Source organism: Papio anubis, chromosome 16, assembly GCF_008728515.1.
Source record: "Papio anubis isolate 15944 chromosome 16, Panubis1.0, whole genome shotgun sequence".
In the NCBI taxonomy this organism is placed as follows: domain Eukaryota; kingdom Metazoa; phylum Chordata; class Mammalia; order Primates; family Cercopithecidae; genus Papio; species Papio anubis.
The window spans coordinates 13596727-13616067 of record NC_044991.1 but is presented as its reverse complement, the minus strand read 5'-3'; the positions used below and the strand labels follow the sequence as shown (position 1 = coordinate 13616067).

The 19341-nt window shown below is 54.9% G+C and overlaps 1 protein-coding gene across 2 annotated transcripts in view; it reads right to left on the bottom strand.

The window, feature by feature from the left end:
* Positions 1 to 17430, bottom strand: part of TMPRSS6 (transmembrane serine protease 6) — a 39916-nt gene extending 22486 nt beyond the window's left edge. Inside the window, exons 1-7 of one of the 2 annotated variants that reach the window (XM_031656326.1) lie at positions 17220 to 17430; positions 12648 to 12844; positions 7816 to 7949; positions 6197 to 6264; positions 5450 to 5634; positions 5102 to 5143; positions 313 to 517 (exon numbers count right to left, since the gene is read on the bottom strand). In XM_031656326.1, the coding sequence (XP_031512186.1) occupies positions 313 to 517; positions 5102 to 5143; positions 5450 to 5634; positions 6197 to 6264; positions 7816 to 7949; positions 12648 to 12843 (830 nt within the window). In that variant the 5' untranslated portion in view covers position 12844; positions 17220 to 17430. Of the gene's footprint in view, positions 1 to 312; positions 518 to 5101; positions 5144 to 5449; positions 5635 to 6196; positions 6265 to 7815; positions 7950 to 12647; positions 12848 to 17219 lie in introns of those variants that run through there. The other variant, XM_031656327.1, reaches the window with a different exon arrangement.
* Positions 17431 to 19341: the final 1911 nt, after the last annotated feature.

Sequence of the window (19341 nt, the reverse complement as noted above, 5' to 3'; positions counted from 1 at the left end):
CAGGCTGGAGTGCAGTGGCGCAATCTCGCTCACTGCAGTTCAACTCCTGGTTCACGCCATTCTCCTGCCTCAGCCTCCTGAGTAGCTGGGACTACAGGCGCCCGGGCCACCACGCCTCCGGGCTAATTTTTTGTATTTTAGTAGAAACGGGTTTCACCGTGGTCTCATCTCTGACCTTTAGATCCCACTGCCTCCCAAAGTGCTGGGATTACAGGCGTGAGCCACCGCGCCCGGCTGTGTGTGACTTTTAACCCCCCCATCAGCCATTCCCCTTTCCAGCCCTCCCTCCCGCCCTCCTTCCCAGGGACTCACGAGGTGATGAGCCTCTTCTCCAGGGGCCCAGCCACGTCATACATGGCCAGTCGGTCCCGGCACTCGGCCAGCGTCCACTCCAGCCGGAGTTTGAGCATGAGGTCTTCGGGGCCCTGCAGGTGCCACAGGCAGCTGGACGCCAGGTGGTCGGGTCCCTTCAGCCGGAGGACCTGACCCTGGCCCACGTAGCTGTAGCGGTAACAACCTGGAGCGGGAAGAGGGGCACAGCCCCTGATTCCTGTGACCCAGAAGGAGGGGACCCTGGGGAGCCAGGTTCCTCAAAGTCCTCCCCGAGGCAGGATGGGCTGGGCAGGGGAGCCAGGTGGGGACAGCCAGACACGCTCTACCCGATCCTTCTCTTTCCCTGCCAGTATCCTCATTCACGCATTTGTTCATTGGTTCAGTCATTCACTCATGGAACGGACACCCACTGAGCTTCATGCTTTCTCAGTGCCCAGGTAAAGATACAGTCACTGCCTGGGGACATGGATGGCAGCGGAGACAAACAGACACAGAACAGGCAAGAATAGCTCAGGAGGTGATGGTTCCAAACCCAGCCTATGGGCTGGGGGCGTCCTGGGGGGTCCCCGCGTGAGCAAAGAGGCTGGGGCGAGCCAGGCAGCTTTGAGAAAAGTACACACAGGGCACATGTGTCTAGAGGACAAGCTGAAGGCAGGGGGGCCCGGACCAGGCCACTCCCAGGACCGACGCTGCTTTCTCCTGCAGCCATAGGGAGCCACAGAAGGTTGAGCAAGGCTGGACATGGGCTGGCTTGGACCACACACTCCTCTGGCTGCTGCGAGCAACACTGTGGAGAACAGCGATTCCACATGCAATGAGGAGGCAAGGGGATGAGGGCTTCACTTCTGGTAGAGAGAAGGGACTGCCCCAAGGAGGAGTCTGGGAGGCTGCCTTGAGGGGAGGACGTGAGCTTTGAGCTAATCATGGTGAAGTCGTCAGAATAAAACAGGTGCTTATCAAGCATTTGCTACAGGCCAGAAACCAAGCGGAATGCCTTCCCTCAGTGTCTCACTGAATGCCCACAACAGCTCTATGAGATACGTTCAATGATTGTGCCCATTGCACAGACCTGGGCCAGACACATCTGGGTTTGGCCAGCCACCACCTAATCTTTCCTGGGCCTTGGTTTCCTCATCTGTAGAATGGGACAATAACACCACCCTTGCAGGGTCGCCAGCAGGTTGTGGCATGACGCACGTTTGAGTGCCCAGCACGGCGCCTTGCACAGTAGGGGCTCAGTAAAGACATTGCCTGCTCCTCAGGTGGGTGTGAGGGAGACGGCGCCTTGCACAGTAGGGGCTCAGTAAAGACATTGCCTGCTCCTCAGGTGGGTGTGAGGGAGACGGAGCAGGTAGGGCTGGGAAGAAAGGCCTGTGACTTGTCATCCTGCCGCTGGCCCCGCCTGAGGCTCAGACCTAGCCCATCTCACGGCTGCCTCACTTCACAACTCCTTCACCATTACACCCTACACCCCTACCCCACACACCAGTGAGCCTCTGCTCTTCCATCTAATCCATAAGCTCTGATGCGCTGCTAGAACTTACAAAGCAGTACTACCTGCATCATTCATTCATTCATTCATTCACTCAAAACAGTGACTGTGCACCTACTGTGTGTTCCATCTAGGCACCAGGGTCTGGCAGTGAACATATTCTCTCCCATGGAGCATCCAGTATCTCATTTAAACCTCACCAGAATCCTAGTGTTCTTCCAGGAGCCAGTGGGGATTTAAGAATGAACCTGGGATGTGGGAGGCAGCCTGGTGACATGAAATTATAAAACCTGAGTTTTCAGTCTATTTTCTCTCCTTTAAATCGTCTTATTTGGAAGGCCACCGACAAGCAAAGTTCCCCCTGTCAGCTTGGTCAGACTGAGGGCAGCTCCCTAGGCTAGCCATCTGCTGGGCCCCCAGGGGACGGGGGAGGGGGAGGAAACTGCAGAGAAGGAGGGAGGGGCACTACCCTCCCCACCTAGCACCAACACTCATCAGCTGTGTGATGATGTCATTCTGGGTCAGGCAGCAGTGGACCAGATTCGGTGTCCAGGCTGCAGTGAGCCAGTCTCTGTCCCCAAGCATCGTCTGATTAAGTCCCCCCGAGGCTCTCAGGAATAATAACTCTGACTTACTATCGGTTGTAGATTATCAACCTCGGACTCTGTAGAGGTAGATGTTCACTACCTCTGGGTAGTTAACTGAGCCTCGGCCAGTGGCTTAGCCATTCCAAGTTCTGTCAAATGGATGTGATAATAATCCCTGTCCTACGACCTCCTCCGGGCAGTGCTGAGGACCAGGAAGGGAATGAAGGTGAATACACTTTGCTCTGATGCTGCCGCCTGTGGCTCAGCCCCTTCTCCCTGACCCCTGGCTGTGCTGACTGCAGTGGGGAGCTGAGCTCCCCAGGGAGAGACCAACAGTATCTGCCTAGGGAAGGGACAGAGCCTCCACCAGCAGCTGGGGAAAGATGCCTGGCTCTTCCTAGGGTTTTGTGTTCTTTAAATCTTGCTCTAAGCAGATTCTTTGCTCTTGCCACTTTAATAATTACTCTTTTTTTTTTTTTTTTTTTTTTTTTTTAGGTGAATTCAGTGGAGAGGTGTGTGCTAACCTCTTGTTAATCAGAAGCACCTTCAGGGAGCCTGGCACCTCTCGGGGCAGGGAGGAAGTAACTGAACATGTCTTGGGTGTTGCCCTCCCCTGGCCTTTGCCTCTGCCATTCTCTCTGCCCAGGGAACCCTTTCTCCTTCTCACCCTGACAAATCCCTGCCTACCCCCACGCCCGAATTTCTTTTTCTTTTAAAAATTATTTTATTTTATTGTTGAGACAGCCTGTCACCCAGGCTGGAGTGCAGTGATGCCATCACAACAGCTCATTGCAGCCTCAACCTCCTGAGCTCGGGTGATCCTCCCACCTTAGCCTCCCCTCCTCCACCCCCGAGTAGCTAGGACTGCAGGTGCACACCACCATGCCCGGCTAATTTTTTTTTTGAATGGGGTTTGCTCTTGTCGCCCAGGCTGGAGTGCAATGGTGTAATCTCAGCTCACTGCAACCTACACTTCCTGGGTTCAAGAAATTCTCCTGCCTCAGCCTCCCAAGTACCTGGGATTATAGGCATGGGCCACCACGCCCCGCTAATTTTGTATATTTAGTAGAGACGGGGTTTTGCCATGTTGGCCAGGCTGGCCTCGAACTCTTGACCTCAGGTGATCTGCTCAACTCGGCCTCCCAAAGTGCCTGGATTACAGGCGTGTGCCAACACGCTCGGCCCATGCCCAAATCTGATGCCCCCTCCATGAAGTCTTCCAGGATCCCCCAGTCAGGAGCACCCCTTCCTCCTGTAGATCTGGGACTCTGTGTGAGGCTCTTGATTTACCCCCTCCTCTGCTTTGGAACAAACAATTCCCTCTCTCCACTGCCTCTGGGGCCTCTATTCTCACACTGGCACTTGATGTTATGAGAATCTGTTTATGTGTCTGTCTCCCTCATGGGGCTTGAAGCTCCTCCGAGGGCAGGGGTGAGGACACGGTCATCCTGGTGTCCTCAGAGCAGGAATGGGGCCTGGCATAAAGGAAGTGCTCAGAAAGTCCACTTCAAGGATTTAAGTTGTTACCGCTGCTCCCTGAGACTCTGCTCTGGACGCACACTGACCCAGTCACCTCATTCATGCTTTCATTCATTTGTTAAATCATTCACTCATGAAATGAACACCCACTGAGCACAGATAATTACAGAACAACTGTAGACAGACAGATATCAAGAGAGGGATGATAGATAGATAGAAAGATAGATAGATAGATAGACAGACAGACAGATTGATCAGTTTCTTGCATTCTTTACCATTCCGCTGGTTCCCCTGTTAATCAGCTAAATACATATTTGACACGTGGTCACTCTATCTTTGTATGAGAATCATGATTTCACCTCTTTGAAAACTGTACTTTGAGCTCATCACCTCCATCCAACAAAGAAGCAAACATTTGACCAGCAGGATGGGAAGAGGGGAAGTTAAGGAAAAGTATAATAAGGATGTAAACTCTGCCTCCCTCCCTGAGAAGGGGTTGAGACGCTCACCCCCACCTTGGCTCTGGGTGACAATGCTAGATAGTGTAGGAGGAATCTGAGAATTTAGGGGCTGTACAGTCCAGCAGCCCAGTTGGTGCACTGCACAACTCACACAAACTACAACTTGGACAGCACCTCCTGCCTTGTGCAGCGCGGTGACTCTGCTGGTCAGCTGAAAAATTGTGGGTCCACTTGGAGAAACGCAAGGTGACTCTAGCAATATGGCACCAGGTAGGGAGGGAGGGCTGATGAGCCTGACTGGGAAGGAAAGGAAAAGGTGGAAGGAGTGTTTTTGAATGCAATGGCACCGCTACCTCCAAAAGACCTGACACACCGTGAATTGGCGAGGTGATTTTCTACCATCAGTGGAAAAATGGCTTGTGGGCAGGTTGAAGTCAATGATAGAGAAGGAGAGTCACGTTTGTGGACCACTAAATCTGACTCATTCTCACACCCACACAGGAACACATGCACACTTGTCTACAAGACACACACAAAATACATGAGTGCACAAAGCCACCTCCTCTCCCCCTACAGGTTCCAAGACTTGCTGGGGACACATCACTGAGTCCACCATGGCATCCCCTGGGTGACTCTGGGCCAGGGCTCTCTGCACCCATGACAGAGGCCATGTGTCCCCCTGACACACAACAAAGTCAATACAAACACCAACTCAAAAGGAAAGTGGGGAGGGGAAAAAAGTAGCGTACCCAGCGTGGAATTCAGTGCGGCTATGTCTTTCACACTGGCTTCTGATAAAAGGAAATGAACAAACAAAGAAACAAGGACAAAATAAATAAAAGAAAATACAATGAAAATAAAATTAGAGGAGACTCTTGGAGCCAGCCTTGTCTGAGATTTACCCTAAGCACCCCCACCCCACCTTTCCTTCCTGGCTCCTTGAATGCAATGGCTCTGCTACCTCACCTGGGGGGCTCTCCTGGGGGGCCCACCCTGAGGGCACCCCAGCCCTGGCAGGCAGCCTCCCCAGGCCACACCACCGCTTGTTTCTCCCAACCTCACAAGGCCGACCCCACGTTTCCGCTCCCAGTACCGACCTAGGATCACTAGGCCCTCGGGGTCCACTTCGTACTCGGCCCTGTAGGGGACGGCCGCCGAGCTGTTGACTGTGGACAGCAGCTCCTCCACCAGCAGTGCCTGCACCACCTCGGGGCTCAGCATCGGCCGGCGGTGCTCGGGGATTTGGAGAATGAACCAGAAGAAGCAGGTGAGCGGCCCCTCCCTAAGGCAGGCAGAAATGAGAGGGGCCAGGGAAGGATTCTGAGGTCTGGCCCCCGCCCCGCCCCTGCTCATGCACGTTGAGCACTTTCCGCACCCCAGCCATTGCTGTCCATCTTCACACAGAAGCCTCCTAGCAACCTCTGAAGGAGGCGCTCTCATCATCCTTATTTTACAAATGAGAAAACTGAGGCACGAGAGGTGAACTTGTGCCTCATAGACTATGCCGCAATGCAAGTAGCAGAACCAGATGCGAACAGGGCAGCCAGGCCCTGGAGCCAATGCTCGTAACCCCATCGCCCTCCAACATGGCCTCGCCTGATGGTGTCAAGCCCTTGATCAGCCATCACAGTCATTGCCTGGTGCAAACCTATCACACCCATGTTTCCATTCTACAGATGAGCCCAGTGAAGGGAGGGTGACATGCAGGAAGCCGAGTTCCCTCTCCGTGCCTTAGTGTTCCCATTTGAAACATGAAGGCATTGCATCAGAAGCCTACAGAGTCCCCTCCCACTCTTTGTATCTCAGCTTCTTGCAGGAGCTTGTCAGGGGCAAGGACAACTCACCCAAAGGAATAGACGGAGCTGGAGTTGTAATAAGTTCCCAGGCGGGTGCTGGCGATGAGCTCCTTGAGCTGTAAGAAGGGAAGACAGGAGCTCCTGGGACCCTCTGCAAGGAGGGCCACTTCCTACTTCAGGGTGCCCTTTGCTCCTCCCGGCAGCCCCGCTCCATGCAGGAGCCTCCACGGTGGACAGGCTTGATCACAGTCACACAGTGCTGAGTGGCCAGGCCGGGGCATGCATGAACCTCCCCATCTTTCCCTTTCCCCTCTACCTGACTCTCACCTCCACCCGCACTGCCGATGACCCCACTGCACCTTGCCAAAAGTCACTCCTCAACTCTGAAAAACCCCACTCATCTCCTGGGTCCCCTCTGCACCTCCTCCCATGGCCTGGGACAAGCCAGCAGCTCTGATGGGTAGCACAGCTGGCTGGATTTTTTGCACATCTCCAACTACAGCGCTGCTGGCAGGATTACAGGCTCTCAAGCATTTGCGCGGCGTGGGAATAGTGTTCGTGTTATCTCAACTTCACTGCAACCCGCAACAAATCTGCAGCCGGGTCCTGTTGTTATCACGCCCACTTCATGGAGGAGGAAACAGGCAGCCTCAGGCTGGGTCCCCCAGAAGCAGACCCTCCATTGACAAGGTGGGGCAAGTGGTTTATTTGGAGGTGATTCCGGGAAACAGTAGTTGGGAGGGAGAGACTGGAAAGTGGGTAACCAACACGGGGCCATGAATGTGCAGTGTAGAGCTGAGAGCATCTGAGCTTAGCCCAGCAGGGCATCTCTGGGAGGCAGCCTGGAACGCTCTCTGAACCGTTCCCCCAGCCAGGGCCGAAGAAGCTGTGGTATTGATCCACCCACTCCAGCGCTCATGGCTCAGGGCTGTTCCTGGGAATAACTCCCTGGCACTTCTGGCCTGCCTTGCTGGGCACTGATCCTGCAGCCTGAGAGTGGCAGGCAGTAGACCAGCCTCTGTGCAGCGAGCCACCGTCCTGTAACGGAGGGGCAGGAGCGGGCCATCGTCCTGTAACAGAGGGGCAGGAGCGGGCCACGTCCTGTAACGGAGGGGCAGTAACGGAGGGGCAGGAGCGGGCCACCGTCCTGTAACGGAGGGGCAGGAGCGGGCCACGTCCTGTAACGGAGGGCAGTAACGGAGGGGCAGGAGCGGGCCACCATCCTGTAACGGAGGGGCAGTAACAGAGAGGCAGGAGCGGGCCACCGTCCTGTAACGGAGGGGCAGGAGCGAACCACCGTCCTGTAACGGAGGGGCAGAAGCGGGCCACGTCCTGTAACGGAGGGGCAGGAGCGGGCCACTGTCCTGTAATGGAAGGGCAGGAGTGGGCCCTTGACAGTGTCAGCTGCACTGCAGGAGCTTTCCCAAGGTCATGCTCCACCCCTGGTAAGAGGCAGGATCAGGATCTAATCCAAGCGCGATTGACTCAAGCGTCTGCTAACTTTCCCATCACCCTCAACCTCATCTGCTTCCATGGTGCCTGGAGCAGGGCTGTGGTCTCCGTGAGTGCTCCAGATGGATTGACCAACTGGCTCCATGTGATCAGACCCCACTGCTCTCTTTTCACCCCCACATTCCCTCCCTCTCATCCCCCAAATCCTTTCCTACCATCTTCTGGGCTTTGGCGGTTTCACTGCGGAAGGCACTGGATTCCCGGCGGGTGAGATCCTGGGAGAAGTGGCGATTGAGCACGCGCAGGCTGCCTGAGTACACCTGGCTGACCGTCACCTCCGCCTTGTACCCTGCCCAGGAAGGAACCAGCAGGGTTAATGGAGGAAGCCGATGGGAAAGGCCCCTGTCTCTTCCATGCCTTCTCCTGCCACCCACACCCTCTGCTCAGCCTCAGTGTCTTGGGTCTCCACAGCACCATCATCGTCATCATCATCATCATCTTTGTTACTGCCATTGTGATCATGGTCATCCAAAGTTTATTGGATGACAAACTGGCTGCACAGTGCCAGGGAGGTGAGAGGCTCCCAGATGGATGGTGTCCTACAGGTTCCCAGGGAGAGGCTGACACAGCGAGCAGTCCAGGACACCAACGACAGGAAGGCCAGGAAATCCGCATAGGCCCAGGAGGCCAAGGCTGTGGGTCAGCACCACTAGGCATCCTTCCACTCGTGAGGTCATCCAGGGATCCCAGAGGTGTGTGCTAAGCACCGACTACATGGGGTACGCTAGTTAACCAAGACAGATGTGTCTCCCCTCGTGAAGCTGACAGTGGTGGATAAGAAAGGCGTGGCGCTGGCAAACACACAGCACGCGGCACCCATCTGTGAACAGTGCCATCAGGGAGCAGTGCCACTCGGTGCTGTTGAGGGGACGTGACGAGGACACTCAGCCTGGGCCAGAGTGGAGTGACCCTCCAGCTGGTATGTAGGGATGGGGAAACCGTAAATTGGTAAGAGAAGAGGAAGAGAAGTACCTTCAAACAGAGGGAGCAGCATGGGGCACAGGGCTGGTGGCACGGGGACTATGGTGAGGACCCGGGCTGAAAGCCTGTTTGACTGGAGCAATCAGGGATGGGGAGGGGTGGCAAGGAGCTGGGGCCTCCGCAGGGCAGGGCCCATTGGGTCTTTACCCGAAGAACAAGGGAAACCGTGAAAGGTTTAAAATCAGAAATGATGTCATCATACTTCTGTTTTGCAAAGACTATTTTGGCTGAAGTGAAGAGGGTAGACTCATAGCCCTGGTTTACACGCCTATTTATCTACTCAACAAATACTTCCTGAGAGCCTGCTATGTGTAGGAACTGAGCCAAAGCACTTGGGACTATATGAGCAAAACAACGAACAGAACAATCAAGAAAAAACTGCCCTTAATAGCTTGCAGACTAGCAAGGAATCAGACAGTAAACCACACATAGCGTATAACAGGTTAGAGGTGATCAGTGCGGTAGAAACCAGGGCGTGGGGCGGGCTGCAGTATGGAGGTCAGGGAAGAAGATGATGTACATCTGTGGAAAGAGTGTCACAGGCAGGGGCAAGTGCAAAGGCCTGGTGTGGTTCAGGAGCAGCAAAGAGTGAGCAACGGGACAGCAGGAGGGTATGAGATTGGGAAGGGGACAGCAGGAGGATATGAGATTGGGAAGGGGACAGCAGGAGGGTATGAGATTGGGAAGGGGAGAAGCCGGGTAGGGCTTGTCAGGCCTGGGAGGACTCGGGCTTTCACCCTGGGTAAGATGGGAGGAATGGGAGGTGTTTTGTTTTGTTTTGTTTGTTTTTGAGACGGAGTTTTGCTCTTGTTGCCCAGGCTGGAGTGCAATGGTGCGATGTTGGCTCACCACAACCTCTGCCTCCCAGGTTCAAGCGATTCTCCTGCCTCAGCCTCTCGAGTAGCTGGGATTACAGGCATGTGCCACCACGCCCTGTTAATTTTGCATTTTTAGTAGAGACAGGGTTTCTCCCTGTTGGTCAGGCTGGTCTCGAACTCCCGACCTCAGGTGATCCATCCACCTCGGCCTCCCAAAGTGCTGGGATTACAGGCGTGAGCCACGTGCCTGGCCCCACGCGAGATTTTAAGCAGGGAAATTAGAGGATTTGGTTTGCTTCATCAAATGGTCCCTCTGCTGTTATGTTGAGAAAGGCTCTAAGAAGGCGGGGGAGAGGCAGGGAGAGCATCGAGGACACACCTGCAGGGCTCCAGGGCAGAGATGTCCAAGGGGACAGAGCCTGGCCCCGGCTGCGGCAGAGGAGAGGGTGGGAAGTGATTGGCTTCAGCCATTTTTGATGTATTTTGGAGTCAGAGATGACCAGGTTTGCTGGCAAATTGGGGCTGGGGTGGAAAAGAAAGAGAGGAGTAAGGGGAAGATGCCAGAAAGAAGTGGTCTTGGACTGAGATGTGGGAGGTGCAGGTCTGGGGGAAATTATGCAGAGACCTCACGGTCTGAACACCTGGGGTCTGAGATGCTCCTTAGACATATGAAAGGAAGAGCAGGGGCAGCTCTAGAGTCAAGCTCAAGGGAGAGGCCCAGGCTAGAAATGCAAACGTGGGTGTCATCAGGGTATAAAGGGCACTCGAAGCTAAGGGTAGCAGATGAGATCACGAAAGAAGTGGTGGAGAGAGAAAGGAGAGGCCCCCCCCATCATCAGGGACACAGAAAAAGCAACCTGCTGAGCAGAAAGGACCCAGTGGCGGCCCAAAGTCAAGAGAGGAAAGGGCGTCTGGAGGTGGGAGTGAGCCCCCGGGTCAAGTGCAATGAAGACTGAGAACTGGACATTGGATTTAGCAACCTGGTGAGCTTGACAATGGCCGTTGGAGTTGGGGGGCACGGGGAACCAGGTTGGAAAGGGCACAGAGAGACTCGGTGTGTGGACTGACAGCTCCTTCAAGGAGCAGAGAAATGGGGGAGGCACCCCAAGGGACACTGATAGACGCTGCTGCTGGGGGAGAGAGGGCATCCTTGCTGGTGCCGGGCCATTGTGTGCGCAGAGGGGGCGGGATAGAGGGCTCCGGAGGAGTGCACCTGACGCAGCTGGGAGGGCAGGTGGGCTGACATGTGTGGGGCTTCTCTTCTAAGCCATTCTGTTTTCTCACTGAAGCAAGAGACGGGGGCAGGCGGGTGCTGGGGGCTTGAGAACATATAAAACTCCTGCCTGGGAGAGCCGGAAAGGAAAAGGACCCAGGAAATATGGTTAGTGGTATTAAGGGCTCTGCTACCATCCTCCCTGGGAAGCCGACCCCACCCTCTCCTCGGGCCAGGCTGCCCTCCTTGCTTGGGGCCTATGCACCAGTGTCACCGGCCACTTGTGTACCTCCTCTTCCAGATCCACCTCCTTGCCCAGCACCCAGTCTCAGGAGCACAGCCTGGTCCAGGCGGGAGGAGTCTTTCAAACAGCTCCCGAAGTGCCTCCTCCAACCCTTAATCCCTCTGTGGGGGAGTTGGCTACCCCCAGCCAAGGCTTGGGAGCACTCACCCCTTGGGTCCTCAGCCCCATGGAGCACCTCTCCTGGGGTGGGGATGATTTACCCCAGGAGCATAATCAGGGGGAATTAAACTCCTCTGCAAAAAGAAATAATTGGCAGGTGAGTTCCTGCCCCTCCAGCCCGGTGCCCCATGGTTTACCCTTAAGACTCATTAGCCCGAAACCTGAGGAGGCCCCCACAGCCCTGTGCTATCTGGGGCACTGGCTTCTTGCCGGTGGTGAAATGTACACAGCGTCTAATGCCTGCGTTGCTCAACTCTGGGTAGAATCACTGTAAGTCATTGCAAGCAGGCCCATGTCAGACCTGGGGTTCCCAACAGCATCACTCCCAGAGGCTGGTTCCAGACACCACCAACCCTGACCCCCTTGGATCTAGGCCTACGTGGATTTCTCTCCACTGCTGCAAGGTTGGTCCCCAGGTTGCTTTCAACAGGCCTGGAATTCCACCAGGAGATTCGGCCAGTAAAAGCACTAGCTAACCTTCGCAGGATGTTTAATGGGATGCCTCTGATCACACAGGCAGCTGGATTGTCCCTGCTGTGGCCTCCCAGCCCTCAGCTTTCTCTGTCCCAGCACATGCTGTGTTTTAGCGTAAGTGTCAGGTCTGATGCCTTGGCTAAATCACAAGGACAGGGGCTGACCCCAGTACCTGGCACACAGGAGGTGCTTGGCACTAAATAAATGAACGAATGAATGGGTCTTCTACAGTGTACAGTGTATAGGCACAGTCTAGTTTGGTTTCTCCATTACTTCCCACTGTCAAAGGCAGAAGGAAGAGGATAGACTCCATCAATCTTAGAGAAAGATAATAGATGCTCAAGAGCATTTATTCAATGAATGAATGAATGGAAGCCTGGATGAATGGGCCCAGAGCACAGGCCAGTTGCTCCCCAAGCACCAGGGCACTGACTGAGGGCTGTGAGATCAGGGAGGGGCCGGCCATAATTAAGGACATGGGAGAGGCCCCCAAGGCTAGCTGCTCTCCAGCTGCCCGCTCCATCCCCCATTCATGCTGGACCCTGGAGACCCAGAGGGGATAGAGCTGTGGTCCCCACCCTAGAGGAGAACCCAGGCTGGGCTCAAGTGAGCAGAGGCACTAATTGGTACCAGGCACCATGAGTGCCTCTGGGCCTCCTTCTTCAGGCCTGGGTTGGCTCCAAGCCTCAGGGGCAATCCAGGAGGACTGTAGGCAAGGGAAGGCAATGTTTATGCTCTGGGGGATGGTTGGTTCACAAGAACTGAGTGCTAGGAGAGCCCACTTTCCCCACCTGGGAGGGAGCCTTGGGGCACTTTGCCCAAGCAGGAAGCAGGCCTGAGCCATAGGACCTGGAGCCAGGCTCTGACAGCGTCTCCAGCTGACAGGACAGGGAGGGAGACCCAGAGAGGAGAAGTGACTTGCCCAAGATCACACAGCAACATGCTAAGCATGGCTGAGCCTGGAACCCAGTTCTGTCCTGCTGTGCCTGCTACTAAGTCCTCCCCAGGTGCCTCTCCCAGGCGGTCCCACAACGTTACCTAGGAAATACCAGAGTAGCACCCCCACCGAAGTCAGCACAACCAGGGTCAGCCACAGGGGCGCCAGGCGGAGGTAGCCCCGGGCTTTTCTCTTGGAGTCCTCACGGGCCTTGAACATCCCCTCCGGCTCCGCTTCCTCGCCATCACCTCCGTCCCCCTGCCCACCAGCCACCTGGGGGGCCTTGGCCACAGGCATCCTGCCAGAGAAACAGACCGAAGTTGGAATCAGCCTCGCATTTGCAAGGGAGCCTCTGCTGAGCACTGGTGGGGTACAGAAGCAGGACTTCCTTGCCTTTTGGAGTGGAAGAGTAACAACATCAGGCGGCAGTGACCGGAAGTGGGTGCCGAGACAGTTCACAGAGGAGCGAAGTGCATCTCAAGGCAGCTCACCCCAGAGGGCAGGCACCAGAGCTGGACTGGGTGTGGCTCAAGAACCCCACCTTTGCTTCCCGCTGGCTTCCCTATGGTCAGAGGACAGACGGAGGTCTCAGTGCCTGAACACCCACCTCCCTAGAGGCTGCACCCACAGACAGAACTGAAGTACATGGGGTGCATTCTGTAGGCATCGGACCTCTTGCCCTCATTTCCCTTCCACGCAAGGAATGCTGTTTCTTGCTCCTGGTTCTGGTTCGCAGAGCTTCCCACCATGCCCACACAGCCGATGCACTTAGCCCCTGCCCCAGAATCCCCTGAGCTGGCACTGTGCTGGGCCAGGGACCTGCCTTCCTTCACAGAGTACCATCTCTCTCACCTTTCTACTCTCAAACTCTCACAGCAGAGGAAGGGAACAAAAACTAATATTCATTTCGTGCCCTCATGAGACATTTCACACTTAATCTTCAGGTCACCCAGGGATGTGGAACCATTGTCCCATGTTTTCTTCCTCAAGCCCACACCACATGGGTACTTCACCTGCATTATCTCACTTAAACCTCCAGTTCTGTACCCATTGAACAGATGAGGAAACTGAGACCCAGAGTGTTCTAGCAATAACGCAGTCTAGGGCTTTTCCTAGCCCCATTTTTCCAATGTGAGTTGAATACCTGGCATTCACTCTCAGATGCATTTTACAGATTAAAAAAAAAAAACCATGAAGCCCAGAGAGGCTAAGCCACTTGCCCAAGGTCACACAGCAGGAAAGTGGAGGTTGAGTCTGGATGTCTGACTCCCTGCTTTTTCCACTAATCTAAGATGCCTCCCATAAATGAGCTGTTGATTAACAAATCATGATTCAATAGCAACTGAATGTCACCCCTCTCCATGTTCCAGGGTTCCAACTCTATTTTGAGAGGCTTTGAAGCAAATATCCCAATGTATTTGGCCTTTCAGGCAGGTTTCCCCACAGTACAGAGAAAGCCTTTGACCCGCCCACCAGGAGAGCAAGGGCTCCACACTACTGGGAAGTTCATCTCCTCTTACTGTATCCACAAATACTGAGTAGCTTTAAAATGCACCCCAGGGCCGGGCGCGGTGGCTCACGCCTGTAATCCCAACACCTCAGGTGGGTGGATCACCTGAGGTCAGGAGTTCGAGATCAGCCTGGCCAATATGGTGAAACCCTGTCACTATGAAAAATACAAAAATTAGCCGGGCGTGGTGGTGGGCGCCTGTAATCCCAGCTACTCGGGAGGCTGAGGCAGGAGAATCACTTGAACCCGGGCAAGGGAGGTTGCAGTATGCCAAGATCATGCTATTGTACTCCAGCCTGGGTGACAGAGCAAGACTCTGCTCAAAAAAAACCATTAAAAAAATAAAATTAATAAAATGCACCCCAGATGCAGGCGGGGGCTTCCTTTGGGCTGTGTCTTGGGGTTTTACAAAGTGGGTTTCCAAAAATGTGGCTCTTTAGTGACGCTCAAAATCCTCCTAGGTGGATATGAAGGGTCCTGGCCCTTCTCCCAGCTTCCCGGCTCCCTCCAGCTCCCCTTGGCATCCTTCCCAGCTAAGGGTCTTTGGTGTCCAGCCACAGTGACTCTGTTGAGCGGTCCCCATCAGATACAAGGAAGGGAGGGACTGCAGGGGACCCTCATTGGGCATGGCACCCCCCTCCACACCCTAAGCTAGGATATTCCCACATGTGGGATGGGCCCTACTGGCTTTTATGGGGCCAAGGCCAGGGAATGGTAAATGATCAATGTCCGGCAATGGGCAATGGGTGGGAGAGCCCTGCCCACTTCCTCAAATGTTCACAGTATTCCTGGTGCCCTACTACCTCTCAGATAATCAGTGTAAAGAGAGGGAAACTGAGGCTCAGAGAAGGTCATGGGTCCATTAGAGGAGCCCCGAAGAGGGGCAGCTCAGGGTGAAGTGCCTCGCGGGCCTCCCCTCCCCTCTCATCCTCCAAGCCAGGCCTCCTTCTCTATGCAGATTTTGCCCCCCTCTAAAGACCCCCTCGCATCCATCTGGGAGGACTTGAGCAGCACAGAGGGGTTCGTTTTCAGGAAACTCTCTGTAAAAACCCAAGCCATGGTCCAAATGGTGGTAGTGGGAAATTAACTCCCCCAGGCTCATCATAACTTCCCACCCAGGCCGGGCGCGGTGGCTCAAGTTTGTAATCCTAGCACTTTGGGAGGCCGAGGCAGGCGGATCACCAGGTCAGGAGATCGAGACCATCCTGGCTAACAAGGTGAAATCCCGTCTCTACTAAAAATATAAAAAAACACTGCGTGTTGTCACTATGTGCCCTCTCCACGAGCCTCCCACGGCTTCCATCCAACTAGAACTCAGTCCCACAAGGCCCAGGGGCTAGGTTTTCTGTCCTCTTCGCTGAATGGGAGTTTGCTCCTTGCTGAGCCTGGGATGCTTTCCTTTCTGCTTGCCTCATAGCTCCCTCCTTTACCTGCTCCAAGGTGTCACATGTCACCTTTCCAGAGAGGCCTTCCCTGGGCACTCCCCTGTCTCTCCTGCATTTTTCTTTATAGCAATGACTGAGGCCTAAATTGCCTGATATGCAAATATGTCGTTTATCTGTCTCCTCCCTGTCTGTAAGCTGCGCGAGAGCCGAGTCTGGTACTCAGCGGACACTCAGTAATTGTTGAACAAATGAATGACAAGGTCCCAGCTCCTTCCTCCCCACGGAACTCCAAGGTGCTGTGTGCATATGTGGCCTGGCCACCTTCTCCTGCCTCCTTTTTTCTCACCCTCTCTTCTCCCTGTCGCACCCCGGGGACACTGGACTGCCTTCCCTTGGTAAGAAATTTTAACAATGGGATGGTAGCAAACATTTACGGATTAAGAGCAGCCAGCCAGCACCAAGAGCCCTCCTGGACCTTGAGCCCTGTCAGTGCTTGTTCACAGCCAGGCATCCCCACACTCTTCCTTCTGCCTGGGCCCCCACCTCCCAGCCTGGCCAGCTCTTATGCGGCCCGTGTCACCTCCGCTCAGACCTCACCTCTTTGCAGCTCTCCCAGAGTGCCCTAGAAGGAGCAGCTGTGCCTCGCGATGTGCGGTTCACCTATGGGCACTCTCTCTGCCCCTCACATTGACCTCCTGGAAGCGGGGACTGTGCTCCAATTGCCACAGGGGCCTGAAGCAGTCCTGCAGCTCTGAGCACCTGGACCCCACCCTGGCACCTGCTCTTCACTCCCTCCTGCCCTTCTGGCCATTGGTGGCTCTCGAGTCTGCCCGCTGGAGGCTGAGCTCCTTGGGGCGGGGCCGCCACTCCCCGGCAATGCAGATCTGTATCCAACCACTGCGTGTGAACTCCTACCATGTGCCAGCCCTGCGCTGGGCGGCGCTGCGAACTCCACTGCCGCCTCCAACAGCCTGGGGTGCGTGCTTTGCTGACTCTGTTTAATGGCTGGGGAAACTGAGGTAGAGAGCAGTAACATGACTTACCCGAGGTCCCTTAGCCAGGGCAGAGCAGAGCAGAGCGGGGACTCTGGGCTAGGGTTATAGGTGCATCTTTCAGTGAAGTCATTAGGCCCTAGAGACCTGAGAGTGTGGGAGACTGGGCGGGGCTCCCTTCCACACATATAAACACATTCACAGACCCACAGATGTACACAGATGGAGACACGCGAGGGATATTCATGACACAAAAATTCACAGATGCACGCCCTTCCCACACACACACGAACACACACACGAACACACACACAAACACACAGACACATACACGCCAACTCTGAGCCTTCGAGCCCAGGGTCCCGTGCTTAAGTCAGTACATAGGTGCAATGTGGGGCTCTGGGCCTGTCTCCTACACCAGAAGGCCCAGGTGGGGTACCGGGTATGGAGGGGGCAGCACGTCCAGTCCTGCGAGGCAGGCGTAGGGTGGCCTCTGCCTTCCTCCTGTCCCTGCCGCCTGAATCCCAGGCCACCAACCACCCAGCACTGATGCTGTGCCTGTCCACACACCTGGTGTCACCCTGCATGGTCCCTCCCCTCCCCAGCTCTGTGGGCCCCTCACCTTCTGCTCACTGATCACCCTCTGGCCGATGAGGCCCTGCAGGCCTGGCCTTGGAGCAGGGTAGGTGACTCAGGCCCCAGGGAGCCAGGCCCAGCTCTTGGAGTGGACACTGTCACTAAGTCATTTATAGATCCTGGTCCCCTGTTCTGGAGGCCCCCGCTTACCTTTGGGAGTGGCGGATAGGTGCTGGGCCTGCACGCAGGCCTCAGGAGCCTTTGTTTGTCCAGGCCAAGGCCTCCCTACCCCCACCGGGCCAGCCCGGGCTGGATCAATGGCCTAGAGCCATGGCCAGGGTGTCTGGCCCTTGTCCCCTGTGGCCTGTGGCCCCAGGCTCCATGGGGCTCCTCCTGCTGGGCCCAGGACAGCACTGTGACTGAGGACAGGTAAACAGGCAGGAGGCAGGAGAAGGCAGGGCCGGCCCGCCCCATCCCCCGCCCATGGGCACCCCAGAGGCTGGCAGGCAGGTGCGGGAGATCTGAGCTCTCCCCCGAGGCCTGTTGCCTGGTGACATGCCTGCCTGGTTACAGCCCCTGGTCCCCAAGAGCATGAGGTAGGGGCGGTCAAGGACTGGGGACTATGCAGAGCCCAGTGCAGGTGAGTGCAGGGGCTCACACAGGTGAGGCCAGGTGCTTACCTGGACGGGAGAGACTAAAGGAGCTACAGGCCTGAGAGAGAGTAAAGGAGGCTGGGCCCATGTACTCTGGGGACTGGAGAGGAGAAAGGAGAGGCAGGGGTGGGGTTTGATGCTATTTTCTGTTTATTTGAATTCCTACCTTGTTCCTTTTTTTTTTTTTTTTGCGGGGGTGGGGGATAGAGTCTCACTCTGTTAACCAGGCTAGAGTGCAGTGGAACGATTTCAGCTCACCGCAACCTCCACTTCCCCAGGTTCAAGCAATTCTCTTGCCTCAGTCTCCCGAGTAACTGGGATTACAGGTGCCCACCACCATGCCTGGCTAAATTTTATTTTAGTAGAGACGGGGTTTCACCATGTTGGCCAGCCTGGTCTCGAACTCATGACCTCAGGTGATCCCACCCACCTCGGCCTTCCAAAATGCTAGGATTACAGGCATGATTACCACCATAGGCAGCATTAATTCCTACCTGGTTCCGTAGCCCTGTGCTGTCCATGACGGTAGCCGCTGGTCACCCGCAGCTCCTGAGCCAGTCTGAACTGAGAAAAGCTGCATAGGGAAGACGCACAATAGGTTTCCAAGGCCAAGTGCAAACAGGATGTCAACCAACATGGTAACAATTTTTATATTGATTGCATATTGAAATAACACTTTGGTGATCATGGGATAAATAAAATGTATTATTAAAATCAATTTTCATCTGCCTCTCTTCACTGTTTTTTTTTTTTTTTCAGAGACAGGGTCTCATTGGGTTGCCAGGCTGGTCTGGAGCTTCTGGGCTCACATGATCCTCTTGCTTCTGCCTCCCGAGTAGCTGGGATTACAGGCGTGGGTGACCACACCCCTTGTTGCATGTGGCTATTAGAGAGGTTAACTCACAAGTGTGACCTGCATTGTTGTTCTATGGAACAGCATTGCTGTGTAGGTGGCTTTGAGCCATATGTGTGCCAAAGTGCTGGCTGGGAGCCAGGGCTTTCTAGGGTGCGTGCAGGCTGGCGGGCGTCTGTCTCAGACAAGGCTGACTTTCAGTGAGTGTACATCCGAAGGCCAGAATGTGGGGTGCACACCTGAGATGCTGTGTGCTGTGGGTATATGGATTTGGAGTATGTGGCCAGAGAAGATCTGGATTTATGTGTAGAGATGTATGCAGAGTGTGTGTGTGTGTGTGTGTGTATGTGTGGAGAGTAGGGATTGTGAGTGGAGTATGAGATTTGTGTGGGGGTGTGTCTGTGAGGGTGTGTGTATGGTGTGGGGTGGGGGTGGTGTGGACTGTGTATGTGTGTGCAGTGTGGGTGCTGGGAATGTGCAGTGTAAAGTGTGTGTGTCTATGAGGTATGTATGGTGTGAGGTGTGTGTGGAGCATGAGAGGTGTGTGCAGCTGTGTGTGAGTGTGTGTGCATGCTCACAGTGTGTGTGGAGTGTGAGGCATGTGTTGAGGTGTGGGGTGTGTGGAGTGAGAGGTCCTGTATGTGTTGTGTGTGAGGTGTATTATGTGTAGTGTGGGCATGTGGAGTATAGAGGGGATATGTGTTTTGAGTATAGGGGGTGTGTTCATAGTGTGAAGTGTGTGTATAGTGTGAGGTGTGTATCTAGTGTGGTGTGTGTGTAGTGTGAAGCATGTGTGGAGTGTGAAGTGTGTGTGGGGTGTGAAGTG